Source organism: Nomascus leucogenys, chromosome 12, assembly GCF_006542625.1.
Source record: "Nomascus leucogenys isolate Asia chromosome 12, Asia_NLE_v1, whole genome shotgun sequence".
In the NCBI taxonomy this organism is placed as follows: Eukaryota; Metazoa; Chordata; class Mammalia; order Primates; family Hylobatidae; genus Nomascus; species Nomascus leucogenys.
In genome coordinates this window covers 102918704-102939340 of record NC_044392.1, presented here as the reverse complement: position 1 = coordinate 102939340, position 20637 = coordinate 102918704, and the positions used below count along the sequence as shown (strand labels likewise).

The window sequence follows — 20637 nt, the reverse complement described above, 5'->3', positions numbered from 1 at the left end:
AGTGCAAATCTTCTAGGGGGCTCTCACTCACTCACCTTTTACCATGTGGGAGAGGTTCTCCTGGTTTCACAATATGCCAAGATAGGCTGGTGTCCAGCTTTGCTTCTCTCTGCTCTGTGTCCCCTGCTGCCTTGATGGATCCCAACGTGGTTTCTCAGATGTTTGGCTGCAGGGTCAGTGTTCACTAGCCCTTTTGTTTCCTCTCTGAGAGCAGCACACCTGAGCTGCTTCTAGCCTATCATCTTGGACCCTCTAATCTCTTTTTGTTTGAGCTGTCATTATTGAGGACCTTACATGTTCCAACCACTTTACGCAAAATATCTCAATCCTTACAGCAACCCTAAAAGTTAATATGACGATACCCATTTTGTAGATGAGGAAACTCAAGCTAAGAGAAGTAACTTGACAGAGGTCATACAAAATAGCACAGTTGAAACTTGTTGAACATGAGTATTTTTATGTTCCTGAGGGCAGTTTTTATGCCTAGAAAAAAACCTATTTAACGTAATTTTGGTGCAAAATTAGTGTTCAATTTATTTAAACTCTTGTTCTTCTTAAGCTGTTATGTTAGTTTATAAATCTTATTAATACATTCATAAATATAGCAAATTTTATAATTACTTTGAAGGAAGATTTCACAACTTAAATTCCTTAAATATTTAAGCACATTTATTAATGTAATATATTTCTATTTTCTTTTTAAGTATACCAATTAGGCGACTTAAGAAACTTCCCAGGAACTTAAGTCACTCTTATAAGCCTAATAAATTAAATTTATAGGTATGATGAACCTGAAGTTCTCTTAAATGTTCCAAGTAAGATTTTAATCTGAAATTACAAGCCTAAAGCAATTACTCACCCATTTTAGCTTGGAATTACAATGTTGACCTGTTATTATAAAAAGTCCAATTTTCTTAAATAATACTAGTAACTAAAATTCTGATAGGCACATATTTCTAAATAAAAACATTTTAGAGTTGTGACTTTGACATTTTCATGCTCTATAATACTAAATGTTGCCATCATTAAAAGATCAGAACATGGCCAGGCACGTTGGCTCATGCCTGTAATCCCAGCACTTTGGGAGGCCAAGGTGGGTGGGTTACTTGAGGTCAGGTGTTCAAGACCAGCCTGGCAAACATGGTGAAACCTCGTCTCTACTAAAAATGCAAAAATTAGCCAGGCTTTGTGGCGCATGCCTGCAATTCCAGCTACTTGGGAGGCTGAGGCAGGAGAATCACTTGAACCCAGGAGGCGAAGGTTGCAGTGAGTGGAGGAGGCGAAGCTTGCAGTGAGCGGAAATCGCTCCACTGACCTCCAGCCTGGGTGACAGAGCAAGACTCCATCTCAAAAAAAAAAAAAAAAAAAAAAAAAAAAAAGGATCAGAACGCAATTATATCATCCCCAGTAATTTTACCATCCTAAGTAATTTTGAGACACTTATATGTAATGCTGTTGTGTGGGACACCCTGATTCTTATTTATCTGTCTCAGTGCCCTCTGAACTAGACAAAATTCTGATAGCCTCCAAGACATCCACCCCCTGGTATACACAAGCTGTATAATAATCTCCCCTTGAGTGTGAGCAGATGGGAATATCATGGGTTATAACTCCCATGATTATGTTACACTATATTGCCAAAGGTATTTTCCAGATGCAATCAAGTTTCCTAGTCAATTGATTTTGAGTTAATTAAAAAGGAAAAGTTCCTGGGTGGGTTTGATTTAATCTGGCAAAACCTTAAAAGAGATAAGCAGGAGCAATAGCAGCAGCAGCATCACCACTTTCCTGCTGACCTTAGAAGATGATCTCAAGCCTCAAATGAGACCACAGCCCCGGCTGACACTTTGATTTCAGCCTAGTGAGACCCTGAGCTGAAGACGAAGCTAATGCATACCCAGATTCCTGCACAGAAATCGTGATAGTAAAACTGTGTTGCTTTAAGTCACTAAATTTGTGGTGATTTGTTAGGAAGCAATAGAAAATTAATACACTCTTTAACTGGGGTGGTCTTATCATCTGTGTCCCTTAAATTCAGTGTATACATGTGTAATTCTGTCCACTTACAGAGATTGGAAACCCCATACAGGCTGCTATAGAATTTTGCATCATTTTCTGGCTGAGGTATTTAGGTGTCTTTCTACGTAAAGGAACTCCATCACGTTCCTAGATTATTGTAAATGGGAACATGAGGGGAATCCTCTATATTTGTTGTATGCTTCCTTTATTTGGGACACAACTATTACAGATATTAAAATCACATCCCATTGCATTCTGTGTATTTTTGGCACTTTGTCTAACTATTCCAAGATCATTTTCCTGAAAATGCAAGAGCCAAAATTTGTCTGATTCTAAAGAGTTAGACTCTTTTTAATTCTTTTAGTGACCAGGAATAAGTTTTTGAGTTTTGAAATAATATTGAGATTTTTATTGTTCCACCTCATTCTGAGAGCATTCAAAAACTTCTCTGGGTTGGACTTCTGAGGTTCTCTGTGGTTGCTCTGAAGCAATAGTAGTTACATTCTAACATCGTTATTCACCCCATCCATAAAAAATGTGTAATACTCCATCAAATGGTTTTTAAGTCCATCTGTGCATTTATTCATTAAGCTTTTCTTTTAATACTACAACGATAATTAACCCATGTATGCACATAACACTCTAAGAAAGATACAAAGAATATAATATACCATTTCTGTTCCATAAGACTTTATGATCTAGTTGGAAAGAAGGTATAGATGCAAAAAATTTTGCATACAAAATAATATGGGTTAAGTGATACATATATTATGTGATATGACTGATACAAAATATAAGTGGAGATAGAGATGAGAGTAAGTTTAAAAACTTCATGGAACAAGAAGTATTTAAGCTCATTCATTCATTCAGCAAGCATGAATTTAGAAACTTTAATGCATCCGGCACTGTGCTAGGCTCTGAGGGCCCAAGAATAAGGTGCAGTCACTCCCTTCATCAAGCTCACAGTCTAGCTGAGGAAACAAAAAAAAAAGGGGGAAAGAAAAGAATAAAGACACACAATATGATAAATGCTATTACAGTGTTGCGTACAACATGCAATGCAGACCAAATAGAGAGGGGAATAATGCTGGCGATGAGGTTGGGAGGAAGCCTATGGCAAAAGAGCTTTCAAGGGGATATTCTTGCTGAACCTGATAGAAAAAATAATACTGTCTTTTTGTGACCATTTCTTATGCTCCAAGAATGGCCCTAAGCACTTGTATACTAATAAACCTCATATGATCCTCACAACAACTTCATGGGATCAGAGATTGCTAAAGACTGCATATTTGTCTCCCCCATACCCAGCCACCAAATTCATATGTTGAAACCCTAATCCCCAGTGTGATGATATTTGGAGATAGAGATTTGGGAGATAACTGAGTCATGAAGGTGGGACCCACATAATGGGATTAATGCCCTTTTAAGAAGAGACAAGAGAGAGCTTGCTTCCCTTCTCTGTTTTCTCCACCATTTGAGGATACAATGAGAAGACTGACATGTGCAAGGCAAAAAGAGGGCACTCGCCAGGGCACCGAATCTGCTGGCACCCTGATCCTGAACTTGCCAGCCTCCAGAACTGTGAGAAAACCATTTCTATTGTTTCAGCCCCCTAGTGTGTGGTATCTTGTTATAGCTTCCCCAACTGACCAAAACAGTGATGCAACATCAATGGGGAACAGTTCCTAAGGAAGAGACTGAAATCATCGGACCACAAACTCATCATCCCTCTGCCTGGGACACCATCTCCCAGATACCACAAGGCTCACTTCCTCATTCATTCAGGTTTCCATCTAAATGTCATCTTATCAGAAAAGCCTTCCTTAATCAATCTGTCAAAAGCACAACCTCTTTCCTCTCTCTCTTCTCTTCACTCCCACATCACTCTCTGCATCTTTACTCTGCTTTAGTTTTTATCATGGCAATTATTAGACCATTTCTATCTCCCCGAACTAGAATAAGGGTCTCATGAGGACAGGAATTTTTGTACTGTTCTTTATCTCCAGCGCTAAGCACAGATCCTGGCACACACTGGATGCTCAATAAATATGGTTGAATTCATGAATGAATGAATGAATGAAGTGACTTGCCAAGGTCATACTGTTGGTATATGGCATAGCTGGTCCTTGGATCAAGATTTGTTTGGCCCCATTGACCCAGTTCTTAAATACTTCTCCTCACTGCTTAGAAGGAAGAATGAGTTAACACTAGAGACAGGTAAGTTGCAACATAGGGAATGTGAGAAGGAGGGTCCTGAAGATGAAACTAGGGAAATAGTTTGGGACCAATAATGAAACATCTGGAAGTCTTGGAAGAGAAGTCTATAATTTTTCCTTTGGGCATGAAGAAAAATCTTACTGAGTGGGGTTATGAGCCCCTCAAAGTACTAATGGTGAGGGCTTGAGAACAGCTGAGAGCGGAAAGGACATTTATATGGACTCTAATAACACTTTGGACCTTGTTGCATTTCCACTGAAATTCTACAGAATACTGCTATCTCAAGGGGACTAAGTGGGTAATTTAGTAAATATATTCCTTCCTGGCACTTTTCATGCATGACTTGATATAGTCTGTTAAAGGCTTTAGCTTTAGGTTACGGTCTGCTTTGATCTCCAAGCTCTGTTGCTGATTTTCTGCATGTTGCTGGTTATGCTTATTACAGTTCTTTCTCTTCTTTCAACCCAAATGTGTGTAATTTGTCCTACTGGTAACGTTCCTACCTCCCCCATTTTTGGTGGAATGAGGAAGGCTCAGGTTTCTAAATCTATAGTTTTTGATATTTTTTTATGGCATGGGAAATAACTGAAATCTGCTTCCTTTCAGTGCAATTCTAGGTTCTGATATGATAGATTTGTTTATTGCTCCTATGTATACTTATTTTTCAACAAAGTCTCTAAATAATCTTTCTCTGTATTTAAAATTTCAAATTCTTGATACCTTCTCTGTGGTGCATTAGAGAATATAAAGCAGATTTTAAAAATCTGTTTTGCTTGTGAGCTGGCTGATTTATATTAGCTATTATTTTCTAGCTGGGTGGTTATGCTGTTTCATAATATTCCAAAACTCATATTAAGACCCAAACTTCAGACCAGCAAGTAAACAATAGCAAAGAGTAGAAACATATTTTCTTGCTTCCATTATGTTTGGATATAAGATTCTATTTAGATCTTTCTGAGTAACTCAAAATAGGTATGGGTCAAGGCAGCTTCATATGTGTTTGTTCCTGACCAGAAGGCAATGAAGCAATAACACTGTTTCTGTCTTTCATTTTGGTGTTAAAGCGTGCAAAGCTGTGGGAGTTGACTATTTGAAAATCAGCATAAGAGTACCATGTACACTAGCAAGCTTTCTCCTGGCCTTTCTCCAAGCTGAGTTTCCAGGAGCAGAGAACAGCCCCATCAAGCCCTCTTAGCAGAAGTAGCAGTCATGGTTGTGTTGCAATAGGCACCTCACAATCATGAAGGGGCATCAAAGTGATGGCCTTTTACGAATTCAGGCAGATCCAAAGACTCTGAAAAACCACCATTTAAAGGATAAATAATAGGCTTCTGGAGACAATTAAAAAGAGGGTTAGGGAAGTTCAGGAACATCAAAATCTATCTATGTAGATCCTATTTTTTTCAGCCGCCCAGGCATTTTAAAAATTGTATATATTTAAGGCATACAACGTGATGTTTTGATATACATTTGCATAGCAAAATAATTACTACATTCAAGCAAATTAATGTATCTATCATTTCACATAGTTACCATTGTGTGTGTGTGTTTGTTAACACCTAAAATCTGCCTTAGCAAATTTCCAGTATACAGTATCATTAACCATAGTCCTTATGCTATAATTTAGATCTCTAGACTTATTTATCCTACAAACAGCAACTATGTTCCCTTTAACCAAATTTCTCCCTGTTCTCCATCCCATCTCAGGCTTTTAAATTCATCTGAGATGTGAAAAAAAGCACAATCTATGCTAAGAAACTAGGCTTTGGTTTGTGAATTTGGGGATTTTTTTTCTGATGGAAAAGACTGTAGGGCATAGGATGTAGTTGTGCTGTTGTTTAGCCGTAGATTTGTGCAAATTAGAAAAAGATGCCTGTTTCTTTGGGATTCACCTTCCCTCTCCTCTGCCTGGCACCCTCGTGGTATGAATAATGTGCGTAACAATTTGCAGCTGCCCTGAGATAGGGTGGGCCATAGTGCACAGCAGGAGTGTGGTAGGTTTTTTAGAAAAGAAAGTGCTTAAGAACAGCTGAATTTATGTGGTGTTAAAGATTTCCCCCCTTTTCATGCCCCATTGGCTTAGATTTACCTACTATACCTAGATACATGCTAACTAGCTCTTTAGCGATAGGCAAATTTACCCCTCAAATCTAAATCAGTACAAGTACCTCAATCGGTTTCCACTTAAGATTGTGCTCGTTGGGAGGCCGAGGTGGGCAGATCACGCGGTCAGGAGATCAAGACCATCCTGGCCAACACGGTGAAACCCCGCCTCTACTAAAAATACAAAAAATTAGCCGGACGTGGTGGCGGGTGCCTGCAGTCCCAGCTACTCGGGAGGCTGAGGCAGGAGAATGGCATGAACCTGGGAGGCAGAGTTTGCAGTGAGCCGAGATCGTGCCACTGCACTCCAGCCTGGTCGACAGACCGAGGCTCCGTCTCAAAAAAAAAAAAAAGATTGTGCTCTGTTTTTGTTGGCTTATATTTTATTTAATTTATGTTAATGATAAATATAATTTTGATTTCCCTGTTGGACAAGTTTAGTATAAAATGCAAAGGCAACCTAAAATTACCTATAAATATTAACATGACTCACATTCAGAGAAAATTAAATGACCGAAAGAAAAGTAAAATAAGAATCATGATGACAATTGGACAATACATCAATGTTCAGATTAGGTTTCTACACCAGGCTAGTGTTTAATTCTTTTCATATGGCTTATGGTCTATAGTTTTCTTCTTGCAGTGATCAATGTGTTAGATAATTGCTGATATGACGTCTAGGTAAAACCTTGAGCTGAGGAGAACCATCAGATCACTGACTTCTCTTGAAAGCCCCATGTATCTGTGAGAACTTGTTCTTAGGCTTCTTCCCTTGGGTCAGTTTACTTTTTTTTACTGTTAGGAGCCGCTTTCCATCTTACTTAATTAATATCATTGTTCTTTTCCTGTCCTTCATCTCCAAATGTTACTCTTGACCCTTTCTGAGTGACTTATTTAACTGAAGTACGTCAAACATGCATAAACACTTCATGTCTTTCAGAAACGTCATTTGGCATTTCCATGTTGTACCACTTCAATTCAGCTCAATTCAATGATTACGGCTTAGTCTGTTACACACAGACCACTAGACAAGCTCCTGCAGAAACACAGAGTGAAGGAAGCATAGACCGTCCACTCAGTGAGCATTCAACAGACAGCAACAAAAGTAATAATAACAACTGCCATTTATTTAACAACGCTTATTTGGTTTCAGGACTCTATATCATTTTCTCTTTTAACCCTTCTTTCTGACACCCCTGTACCATAAGTATTCTTATTTTACCACTGAAAACACTGAGGCTTATAGAATTAAGTGATCCCTCTTAAGATCAGGAAGCCAGTAAGTGATGTGAAATTTGAAATGACCCCCAAATCTATCTTCTAACCTCTGTAAACTAGTGGAGGATGATAAAAAAAAAAAAAAGTGGACATCGAAACAACTATAATACAAAATACTGGCCCATTAACTTATGCTACAATCTACCTTAAGTATCAGCCCTTCCAAATTCCCTCTTGTGTATGTTTTCTTGGTAAACGGCACAGTCATCTACTCAGCTGCATGGTTCATCTAACCTTCTCCTAACCAGTTACTTTGTCAACTCAGTTCTAGCACTTAAATATTTATCTCCACAGACACTATGTTTTCTTACTGTAACAGCCGGTTCTCACACACAGCCCTCCCTGACCGATCCTTCACGGTGCTATAAGGGAAATTGGTTTTTATCATGTTTATATTAAAAACCTTTTAATCATTCTTCTTAGGACAAAGTCCAAAGTCCTCAGGCTGGCATAGAAAGCCCTTCAAGATATGGCTATGGTTTTTCCCTCTGGTTTTATCTCTAGAGTTACCTGCAGGAGCACCCAGTTATATATTCATAGGAATTTTTGTTTGTTTTGTTCCTTAAGTACCTTAAACATAATAAGCCCTCTTACTTTCTTCATACAAATTGACGTGCTGTCCTCTCTGGAACCTGATTCTTCAGTGCAGTTGCTTTTACTCAACGTGCAAAACTCTGCTTCACCTTCTCCAGGCTGGGTTTTCCTAAATCACTCACTACCTGGCTGTATTAAGTGTCACTCCTTTGGATTTCAACTATAACCTTCAATTCCACTGTTATAAAACTCACCCCATTCTGTGTCAACCAGCAGTGCCTTTGCTGTCTCTGGCCTTAGACCATGAGCTTCCAGCAGCAGGGACTATCATTCATCCCACAGGCACTCAATTAAGGATTGTTTAATGAAAAAATAAAGACACAATAATTTCCAAGTTATTTCTATTTGATTTTGGAATGCATTTCCTGAATTCCCATTTGGTGTAAACGCACCCACTCACAAACTGCAGATGCCACCCTCAGACCTACAGTTAGATGTTAATAAAGCAGCTAGAAACATTGCAATGAATTTTAAAGGCTCAACACTCCTAGCACTGCTCTGTTTCTCATTTCTTGCTATTCTATTCTCTCCCTCATTCACTATAATTGATAAAAGTCTATCTTAAGAAAAAAAAAGAAAAGTTTCTCCATTTTTAAAATAGGAGGACATCAAATAATCTTTACTGCTGCCCCAAGGGTATGGAAATGGTCAGTGTCATATAATACACCCATTTGTGGTTTTAGATCAGATACCCTCCAGGACAGGAACTGTGTTCTCGATACAGTCTGCTTGTTTTAGAGCTTGCAGGCTTGCATAGCATTCTTCTTCTCTAACAACAATTATAAAAATAGCATGGAGTTTCTTGTAATCTTAGTCACAAGCTGAGGAAGGAAAGATTACAAAATTATGCCAATTTAAGATCATTGATGGAGATCTTAAAAGGTCCTAACAAATGCTTTCTATAATATGGAAAACCATGTATGAGAGACATGTCCCACGAGTCTTCGGAAAAGACATTTGAAATTGCACTTAGAGGTAGTAATGCTATATGGAAACAAAATCTTTACCATGAAATCTCACTCAGCTGAAAGGGGAAATCCACAACAGCGCTGAGTTAATGTTGAAAGGGCTTCCTAGACCAGCTACTTACCTCTTTATAATTATCTAGGAATCAATACTTTGGGGCACATATTATGTAACCTCTTGTGAAAAATACACAGAGGTGAGGTTGTAAAATACGGAGTTTCAGGGGAAAAAAAAAGCTTTGGAGGAAGACAGACCTGCATTTCAAACCCAGTTCTATCACTTATGAGCTGTTGCTTTGGGGCATATTCATTAACCTCTCTGAGCTTGAGTTTCCTCATGTAAAATGTTGACGATAACCCTACCTCACAGGTTCCTTGTAAGGTTTAAACAAGATAAGGTGTTCAAAGTGCTCAGCACAGTGCTTGGCACAGAATGGATAGTAAATGGTGACTGCCATCTGTCGACATGTATTTAACACAGCTGGCACCAGGTATGACTAGTGTCAAATGAGAAGCATGTACAGAAAAACTGTTAGGAATGGAAGTGTGCTGATAGTGTTCATAGATAGATTGTACTAGCTATCCAAGCTGGTACATATCCTCATCTTCTGTCTTCTTCCTCTACAAATTGTAACCTCCTTAGGAGGTGGCTCACACCTATAATCCCAGCACTTTGGGAGGCTGAGGTGGGTGGATCATTAGAGGTCAGGAGTTTGAGACCAGCCTGGCCAACATGGTGAAACCCTGTCTCTACTAAAAATACAAAAATCTGCTGGGTGTGGTGGGGCATGCCTGTAGTCCCAGCTACTCGGGAGGCTGAGGCAGGACAATTGCTTGAACCCAGGAGGCAGAAGTTGCAGTGAGCCAAGATTGTGCCACTGCACTCCAGCCTGGGTGACAGAGCAAGACTCCTTCTCAAAAGAAAAAAAAGAAAAAAAAAAGAAAAAAGAGTAAGAACATTTCTTACTTCACCTTCATGTCTTCCTAGCACATAAAATAATACTGCATCTACAGCAGATCCTGTAATACATATTAAATAATATCTGATTTATGTGCTTTCTGTGAGTAGGGGATTGCCTCTTGCAAAGCAGAAACGATGTCCAACTAAAGAAAAACGTTTCATTACTATTGAGTACAAACTGGAACTAAACAAGGAACAAATGGAATTTACCAGCTTTTCTCAGATCCTCATTCTCCGAATGCAATATGCTATAACTGTGTGGTTTCAGGTTAGAAGCTGATAATTTACCCATTATGTGCCAGGCACCTTGTACCACGAAGCCTAATTTTCTAATAATCCATGTGGGGTAGATACTGGTATCTCCATGGTACAGATGAGAAGCTGATGCTTAAAGAGTCTGAGACACTTGCCTAAAATCATGCAGCTAAGTGCCAGTGCTTAGATTTAATTCTAGAACAGCCTGCTGCCTCCTCCCACAGGACACTGCCTCTTGTTTCAGCTATAGGACTGTGGCATGGAGAAAGACATCAGGACAAGGCCAATATGCTGGGAATGGTAGCAGGGTCTTTCTTCTGCACGTCTTTCCTTGTGATTCCTGAGGAGCTGAGGAGGCTACATCACCAGGACTTGCCCCAGCATCTACCCTACCCAACTAGGTGACAAGATCACAGACAAACCATTGTTTAAGCTAAATTCTAGCTTTTAATTTCACATGTCAGTGTTCATGCAGAAATGTGAAATGCCTTTTACTTGAGTAAGAACTCCTCCCTGAATAGTCAGGACTTTTCTGTGAATTTATAGGATTTTATGACACAAAGTGTTAAAATAAGTCAGGAAAAAATTCTTTTGAAAACTACTGCCAAGATGAACGTATGCGAATGTTCCAAAGTCCATTGCTGCTAGGAATAAGAGCAACAGAGAAAATTCATTTGTTGGTTGCTTCCTTGATATTTTAATTACATCTTCCATATCCTCCATACCCCATTCAACGTTTTCTTAAATCCAACAATATTTATGAAAAATAAAATAAAAAATTTAATCTACACGTAACAGCCTTATTACAAAATAATTATTAAATGTCAAGAACCACAATTTGGTTTTGGTCAGGATGAAAAATAATCTTTTAAAGTGCCTGATAGGTGGGACGTGGTGGGTGACGCCGGTAATCCCAGCTCTTTGGGAGGCCGAGGTGGGTGGATCACCTAAGTTCAGGATTTCCAGACCAGCCTGGCCAACATGGTGAAACCCCATCTCTACTAAAAGTACAGAAAATTAGCCAGGTGTGGTGGTGGGTGCCTATAATCCCAGCTACTTGGGAGACTGAGGCAGGAGAATCACTTGAGCCTGGTGGGCGGAGGTTGCAGTGAGCCGAGATCATGCCATTGCACTCCAGTCTGGGAAACAAGAACGAAACTCCATCTCAAAAAAAAAAAAGAGTGCCTGATAAATTTGTTTTCTTACGAAGTTTTGTGACAATCATCATTTTAACTTTGTTAACTACCAAATAGCATTTTGAGCCTGCAAGTCTGCCAGAAAACTACATTGAATGCCTAGTTTTCTACATGACCTTGAATAGTTTATTATATTTCAGAACACTTTGGTTGTCTGATACGAAACGTATTTGGTTTTCTTCTACTCTTGCTGAAGGCAAACTCATTTTTTTTTCCAAAAAGTATGTTACATAATTATTCAACTCCTGGAAGAAAATTAGAATATTTTTAATGAAGTGCTATTATGGATAACAATTCCTGTGGAATTTGATCAAGCCTCACCTTTAGGCAAAAGTATATTTAGTTTACCGTTTGCTTCTTGAAAGTCCTCTCCCGACTCATCCCACCCTATCTCCAATAGAGGTATGTGAATCCGTATAATGGTCTTAAGGAATAGATGTTAATTCCATTGTATCGGAGATAAAACTAACACTCAGGGAGTTTAAGTATCGTGCCTGAAATCACACAAAGCTGAACGGCAAAGTTGGGGGTTAAACCACCTATATCTGACACCAAAATCCAATCTTTTTACCTACAGCATGACTTTCTTAGTATTCCCTTAGTTTTCTCTTGACATCTCACTGAGTGGTGGGTTGTTTGATGGTTCAAATATAATGGAGTTTAAGGATATAAATCCCTGCTGTCACCAAATGACTCTCAATTGATTATTGATTTCAATTGATTATTGACATCTCAATACTGAGTTCCCCCCCAGCACCAGGAGCAAGAGCATAGCATTTAACAAAAGAAATGACAACTAGGAGAAATTACAAATAATATTTAAGCCACAATTTTGACTCATTCTTTTCTTATTTTCTCAAAATATTTGACAAGTGATAGTCCACACTCTCCGTGTATCAGGCTCTCTGGACATTTATAAGGCAAAGTCAGTTGCTGGTCATGAAGAGCAACTCAAACAGTCCAAGCTTCATGTGGTTAGTATTCTGCCAGCTTGAGGAAACTTGTCTTTGGCCAGGAATAAGAGAAAAGTAGTCCCAAAATTTAAGTGGCTGCCTATGATTACTCGTTGCCTTTGAAGAGTGGTTACTTTTCATGGTATACAACTACAAAATCATTTACATAAAATCCAGTGTAAGGGCTGATTAAATCATCTTGGTTTGTAAACCAAGTGAACAGACACAGAGCTGAAATTCAGACTCCAGATGCTGCAAAAAATAAAAATAAATAAAGATGCTTTAGAATGCTTGGCCCAGTCCCCGATGTGAGATTTCACAAAAACAAGTTTCTGTTTCATAGAAACAACCCATAGCATACTTGCTGAAGAAATTTCAGAGAACAGGAAAGGAATTTGGTCTGACATAATTTGAGGTACAGAAGTGTGATGTTGAGGTAACAGCATAAGCTCTTGTTTTGATTGTATCTGTTATCACATGTAAGAACTATAGTTTCAAAGCTCAGGCTAAGGTGGTTGCAAAAGAGGTTTAAGCGGTGGACGAGCAGTTGTACTAGACCAGCAGAACCAAAGAAAACTTTTTCACAGATCCCTAGTGGTCGGTGGCGATGTCTCTGACAACCTGGAGTAAGATTAGGAAGAAGAGTGCTGTGGTGCATATGTGCATGTTGTCTGGTGTAAGATTCCAGCTACTCTTTCTGGGAAAGACTGCCCTTTGCAGTGAAATGATAACATTCCTAAAATTTTAGAAGTTAAAATATCTTTTCTTCAAAATGATGAAGATAGTAGAATGCATGTATTTTCTCTTTTTTTTAAATGTCCTTACTTAATTAAATTACTAGTTGGCTACTCTTAAGAGTTAATTTGTGTCCCCACAACAGATATTGAAATCCTAATCCGTAGTATCTATGAATGTGGCCTTATTTGGAAATAGTGGTTTTGCAAATGATCAAGTTCAGAGGAGGACATTAGGGTGGGCCTTAATTCAAGACTGGTGTCCTTATAAAAGGCGGGAAATTTGGACACTGAGACAGATGTATACAAAGAGGAAGATGATGTGAACGCACAGGGATAATGCCATCTACAGGCCAAGAAATGCCTAGGAATGCCAGAAAACTACCAGAAGCTAAGAGAAGCATGGAACAGATTATCCCTCCCAGTCCTCAGTAGAGACCAGCCATGCTGACTCCTTGATCTCAAACTTCCAGCCTCTGGAGCTATGAGACAGTAAATTTCTATTCAGCCTCCCAGCTTGTGGTAAATTGTTACAGCAGCCCTAGGAAGCTAATACAGCCTTCGTAGGTCAAATTCTTATTTTTGTTTTTATTTGTTTTGCTTTTTGAAATTCTACTAGTTCTTAAAATCACAGAGTCTGAAAACCCTTATCAGCGGTGGCCACAAGTTCCCATCCAACCCTAAGATTTTATGATATTTTACACTGCAACACCTCTTTTCTAATTTTTTGACTAGGCGTTAGTGTTCCTCCAGGACTGGAGCTTTTCAGACTCTCCTTGACATAGCAGAGTACAAACAAGCACAACATTTAGGTGTTTCAGACCCAAACGTGAGAAAATATCCCACAATATGGCTTGATACTCTACATGCAGATGCTGGATTTCTTTCCCTGTAGTTTGAGTAGGAGTAAAACTCTAGGCACTCCTTGTATAGGATGTGAAAGTTAGATGTGCCTCCACCCATGGATCCAATGAGGAACGGTGTTTCTCAGAAGCTTAGGGATAGGTGCCTGAGGTCTGTGGAATGCCTCTTCCTTTTTATATTTGTATCATCAAATAATCCACCACTCAGTGATCTTGAGAGCCCATTCTCCTTTCCTTTCTCCTCCCAGGCAAGCTACATAAGAGCAGGTTAGGGACAGTGAGGTACGTTTTATCTGATAATACTAGAGTGCACTGATGTCACATTTCCATTGCTTGAGGGGGTTGAAGTGTTCTTTAGCGTGAAGAAAATCTAACCAGGAATCCATCCACTCATTTATTCATTTATGAATTCATTCAATGAATAGTAAAAAAGAGGAGTTCTAAGGATATCAAGCCCTGCTGTCACCAAATGACTCTGTAACTACAATAACCACTAAATGATGAGAACCTCTGCCCTCGTTGAATAGAGGAGAACACGTGGGATCAAATAATTGAACCACAGCTGATGGTCCTGTAGCTGATGAATGTCAGCAACTTGACCTCAGTTCTTTATGACTCCCACGTGTCGGCGCTTTCCACTCTATCAAGCTGCCTGCCCGTACAACCCACCAAACTGGTATATATCATAGTATCATAAGACATGTCTGCCCTTCGGGAGCTCCTTTCTTCCAGTCCTGTTTGCCTCCAGCCAAGGTCCATCACTTCACAAAAACCTGGTTAAAAGCTCACCTGCTCCAGGAATGTTTCCTGGTTTCCACCTTTACTCAGTCAACCCTTCAGCACCTAGAACTTCAACTGTGAAATAACTTTGTTTGTTTGTTTGTTTTGCATTCATTGAGATGCTGTACTGTTACTGACTTCAGCATGTTTTTGTTTGATTTTTATCTCCCTAAAACATCATCAGTTCTTCAAAGAAAAAAGCTGCATTTCCTTGTTTCTAGTCCCAACCTTTCTGCCAAGGAGCTATACTACTTAATCTATTTGAACATATCACTTAGTGTATTTGAACATGTGGTCCTCACTGATTAAAAAACAAAAGTGGGGATTGGGAGTGGGTAATTGGAAAGAGGGTCTCTGTGGATATTTTTTACCTTAATAGTGTGTATTTAGTGTCTTCTATGCATCCCAGTCCTTTGCTGGCTCTGGGAATTGTCCATCTGAGGCTTGTTGCCCAGCATCCTCATGTGAGGGGAACTGTGGTCTTATCAAGGAGGACTTCTCCCACATCCCTGCTGGGCAACCCAGGCCAATTCTACTGACTATGGACTTGGGCAACACACACTGATGTCCATGTTGGTCTTCCTGTTTTTCTCCTTTCCCCTTTTCTTTGGTATTCAGCCATAAATACAACTCCAGACCAAGATAGTAGCTTCTTCTCCACAGCCTGCTCGTCTCTACAGACATCACTCCTTCTTCCTGAAATGCTCGTATACTCCCTGCCCTTTGGTTAATTCCTGCTCCTCTAAGACTTCATTATTCCTCATCTCCTCTCAGATGCCTTCCTTGACCACCAGTCTTCCATCAGTGCTGCTGCTACAACTTGTTAAAATATTTACCCCTCTGCACTGTAACTGCATCATGCAGAAAGAACATAGTATAGTGGCTATGAGCACAGTCTCTTGGTTTCAGACTGCTCAGGCTGATAATCATCACTGTGCCACTTACTAGCTATGTACCTTGGACAAGTTAGTTCTTTCTCTGTTCCTCAGTTTTCTCCTCTGTAAAATGAGGATAATAATAGTGTTTATATTCTGGAGTTTTTTGAGGCTTAAGTGAGTTAATGCATAAAAGCACATAAAATAGTGAACATATTACCTAGTTAATAATATACAGTGATATAATCTCATGTTCCTTTTTCTCTCTAAAATCTCAAATAAGGAGATACAATTTTCTTATAACATCAAAGTTGCAATGTCTTAACATCTCTGTTTTATGTTCCTCTTTCTTAACTATTGCCTCTTTCATCATTCACCTCCCATCTGAGCATCCTCTCTTTCTTTCAATTGCCTGGTGTAATGATACTTATCTACCTTAGCCTGATGCTTGAAGAATGCTCCAAGAAATAGACTATTCTCATGTAAAAGGAAAGGATTGGATTTGTTGCTGGAAGATTAAAAGGCGTAAAAATGCGAAAATGCTCCAGGTAGAATGTGTCTCAGGAACACCTTGTGAATTCATTAGAGGAATGTTTATTAAACACCTGTTCTGTTCCTAGCATTATGTTACTGGGTGCTGGGGATTCAGTCCATGCTTTCCTACTGTTTACTGTCTAGTGGGGAATAGAGACAATTACACATACAGTTGTGATGCAATATGAGGAGCTGTGTTGGAGGGAGAAAAAAACGCTATGGTAACTTGCGGTGCATGTATATAATTCACTCCAGGAGCAGGAGAAGGCTTCCCGAAGGAAATGGCACCCAGGCTGAGTCTCAAGGCATGAATGAAAATTGATCAGCCTTGGAAGAGGAGAAGAGTATCCCAGGCTAACAGGAATTCTCATGAAAGACACAGAAGCATGAATCACTAATGTGATTTGAAGCAATCGCAAGGAGTTCTGAGGGAGTGTGGGGTTAGAGGAGATCGGCATGAGCCAGATTATATGGTGCTTTCATGCTTCTGCTTGGATTTTACTCTGCAGGATTTTACTCTTAAGGAGCTCTTCAAGAGTTTTAGGGAGGGAATAAATAGAACTAGATTTGGGTTTTATACTAGTAGTGATGTGAAGGGTAAGTTGCAGGGGACTAGAGTAGAAACAGAAATCAGTTTGTAAGGTTGTTACAATAAAGCCCCATAAAAATCCTAAGTACTGGAACTAAGGGACATAAGCAAATAAAAAGGCTGGTGAAGAGATTAGGAGAGAAAATAGATAAAAGTTCACACCAATTGTCAGAGGGTGTAATTGTACTATATCCTTCAATGACTCAGTATTATACTCTTCAATACTTCACTAGACTTTCTAGATGCAATGACTGTAATGGTAGGAATTTTGAATATGTCAGGAGCAACCTGTGAGTTAAAAGGATTCTGAAAACACCTCAGCCACACTTCAGTGACACTAGCCTTTCCCACAGAGGTGCAAGCTTGGACTAAAAAACCTAAAGCTATCAATTTTCTTCCTTATTTCCCTCAGCATGTTGTTGTTGGTGTTGTTTTGACACAAAGCCTGTTTCAGATTGCCTTTACTTTTATTTTTGTCTTATTTTACTACATGATTTAACTTTAATTTATTATCTTACAGACAACTGCCCCTATTTCTTTGCTGGCTGACTACAAACGCCCCAGCTCCTATCATGACCCGTGTTTCCTACTCTGTCAGTGGTCGGGCTGATGGAGTTGGGGAGAAGGGGTGTTCTCTGCTATGTATACAATAGGGCTGGACCTTGAAGGACAGCTGCTTTGTATTCTCATTCTGAGTGTCAGCCTCTTTTACACGCAGGAACAAATGATTGAGTGCTCCTGGCTCTGAGTGATGGGAAATGTAGACTGAACTCCTAAAGACTACTTCAGTATGCTTTTAGATCTCTTTTGTTGGCAATTTTAGATCATAGTTATATTAATATACAAATGATGAATTTAGAGAGGAAAGAGGTCATACACACGGCGTGTCGAGCATTTCTTTTAAGATCCTATTTCTTTCTTGTCCAAGGTGAGATACAAAATGTAATGTATGCAGCTTGGCACATCCATTAAGACAGGCGTGGCCTTTCTGCTCTGTATTTCATTTTGAAGGCAGAAGAGGAATGAGAGAGGAAAGCACAGCCTTCTGTAGGGCACCCCCATTATATAGAACTTAGTGCACTCCATGAAGAATGTCACACATGCACTGGGAGGTGATCATAATGCATGAACCAATTTATCTTGGATAAACCTCTCCAAGCCCAAGTTACAAAGCAGTGAGGGTTGGGACTTGATTGTTCTGCTATTTGATTATTTATTACAAGTATGTATGATGGACCAGTAGGAGGAAACAGATAGGAGTGTCTTAGACATACTGCGAGGGTATGGCCCAGAAATTATTGTTTAGTGAGGTTCAAATGGACTTCTCCTGGGAGAAACCAGGCCGTATGTGATAAAACTGATGTCCAAGCCCATAGGAAAAACAGGAAGAGAAAACCCCTTAGTCTCCTGGCTGATCCACAGAGATCTCATTCTGAGTTTAGAGGTTTAAGTGGTAGGCCTGAAACTTGGGACACTGGTGTATGTGGACTAAAGTTAACTGTTTTTGGAGTGGGGCAGGCTTCTGTCTTGTTCCGCAAATGCTCACAAATCTAAGCTGTCCCTAAATTCTCAGAGTGGGACTAGAGGAGCTGTAAGAAAACATGTCATCATCAGCTGTTATGTGGAGGTGGGACATGGAGAACAGGAATTATGAAATATGTTGGTTTCAACCAAGAGTTTATTTGGGCTTCCCTGGATATTGTGTTGGTAAAAAGAGAGATTATGTCCATTAATATACTACCATGAAATTAAGTTGTATTATAGTAGAAATAAGAAATCAGAGGAATCCATTGTCAACTGATGTTGTGCCAACTCCCGAAATAGTTATTTGTATTAACCTAGTTATCCACCTTTTTGGAATACCAATTATGTGCCAGATGCTGCACTGGCACCATGATTATCGTGAAGAGCAAAGGCAGTGCCTACCTTCAAAGAATTTACAGTTTAAGGAATATGTGAATATAACTATTTAATCTAGGAGATTCTGAGACAGGTGTTCACTTCAAAAGGAAAAGCTTTTGAAAAGTCATGAAGGCAACTGTGTACCTACCACACACAGCATTGGTAATGTTTAGGAAATGAGGCGAAGGTCAATCTTCTGTTTACTTTATCCCAAACAAATTTTGGATTTTAAACATAAGATGGAAGAAGGATTTCACTACAAAAAGGATAGGGGAAAATAAAGAGAAAAACCAATTTATTAAACTTCAAAAATGTCAACCTAAATCACAGCTCAGGGCAGAGATTTGAGGAGAGAAAAGAGACTCAAACAGCTTCTTTGTACCTTCCCCTACCTCAACCAAGAGTTAACCAAAGTAAGATGTTATCCGAAATACCAGTTATTACTGACAGTAAAGATATAGACTCTCCAACAGAAAAAAATATATTTTCAAAGAAGAAAACCTTAAAACACAGAGATTAATTACCACAGAATAAACTACAGAATGAAAAAAGGAAGAAAAGATACCTATAAGTCAATTTTTTAACATAACAATAATTACTGCCACCACAACAATAATAATAATAAATGTCCAAATAGGGAGAATAAGACAAAGTTATCAGCAGAATTTGCACCACTGAAAAGGCAATAAGACTCTACAGCTTTTATTTCAGCTGCCTCCACAGGGTAGTAGACCAGGGAAACCTGAGGGAGGAGGTAGTCAGGTGCCATGCAGTTATACACAGTTCCATGAGATTCACCAACCTCTGCTGAAAAGGTACCACATGTCTGGCAACTGGCCATAGGCAGTAGGTGGTACAAAGATGAATGAGTCACTATCTGTATCTTGAAGACATGAGAAAAACAACACTCAGTTTCATGGAGAAGCAGACAGGTGCTCAGCTACAACGGTAAAGGTCACGCTGTGATAAGTGCCAGAATCAAGACAGAAAGCCCAAAAATCTAACAGATTTGGAGAGAAAAGAGAGAGCAGTCTTTCTTGATGATTAGAAATACTTCACAGAAGAGGGTGGAAAACAGTGTTGAGTTCCAGAAAGAGAGGAAAGGCATCGAAGGAATGGCACAGGGTAGGAAAGTACAAGGGATATTCAGAAAACACCAGAAAGTTCTGTGTAGCTGGTTAGGGGAGGAGGCAGAGCTGATTTATGTACTGGATAACTTATTTACCAAATCAAAGATTTGGAACTGAAATCCACTAGCAAGTGGCAGTTAGTGAATCAGAGAGGGGGATATTGAGCCTAAGAAAAGAGAAACACTCATAATACCTGTAGTGGGTTGAATGCTGGTCCCCCAAAAGATATGCCTCATGTCCTAATTCCCAGAACCTGTAAAAGTTAGCTTATTTGGAAATAGAATTTTGCATATATAATAGTTAAGATCTTGAGATGAAAAGATCATCTAGGATTCTTCAGCTGGGTCCAAAATCCAGTAACAAGTGCCCTTATAAAGAAAGAGGCAGGAGATTGGAGGGAGATACAGAGGGGAAGGTGTTGGGAAGACAAAGGCAGAGATTGAAGTAATGTGACTACAAGCCAGGGATCACCAAGGAATGCCAACAGCCAGAAAAAGCTGGAAGAGGCAAGGAATGAATTCTCTTCTAGAGCCTTCAGAGGGGGTGTGACCCCCACTGTCACCTTATTTTAGGCTTCTGGTCTCCAGAACTGGAAGAAAATAGTTTTGTGTAGTTTTAAGTCACCAAAGTTATGGTAATTTATTACAACAGCCCTGGAAAAGCAACATAACACCTCAAAACTAATCATT

General features: G+C 39.3%; 1 protein-coding gene across 6 annotated transcripts in view; it reads right to left on the bottom strand.

The window, feature by feature from the left end:
- Nucleotides 1-20637, bottom strand: part of PTGER3 (prostaglandin E receptor 3) — a 198409-nt gene that overhangs the window by 27804 nt on the left and 149968 nt on the right. The window contains exons 4-5 of one of the 6 annotated variants that reach the window (XM_030823139.1): nt 3530-3598; nt 1212-1346 (exon numbers count right to left, since the gene is read on the bottom strand). The exons of 4 other annotated variants lie outside the window; for them this stretch is intronic. In XM_030823139.1, the coding sequence (XP_030678999.1) occupies nt 1212-1346; nt 3530-3598 (204 nt within the window). Of the gene's footprint in view, nt 1-1211; nt 1347-3529; nt 3599-20637 lie in introns of those variants that run through there. One more of the 6 variants, XM_012500501.2, reaches the window with a different exon arrangement.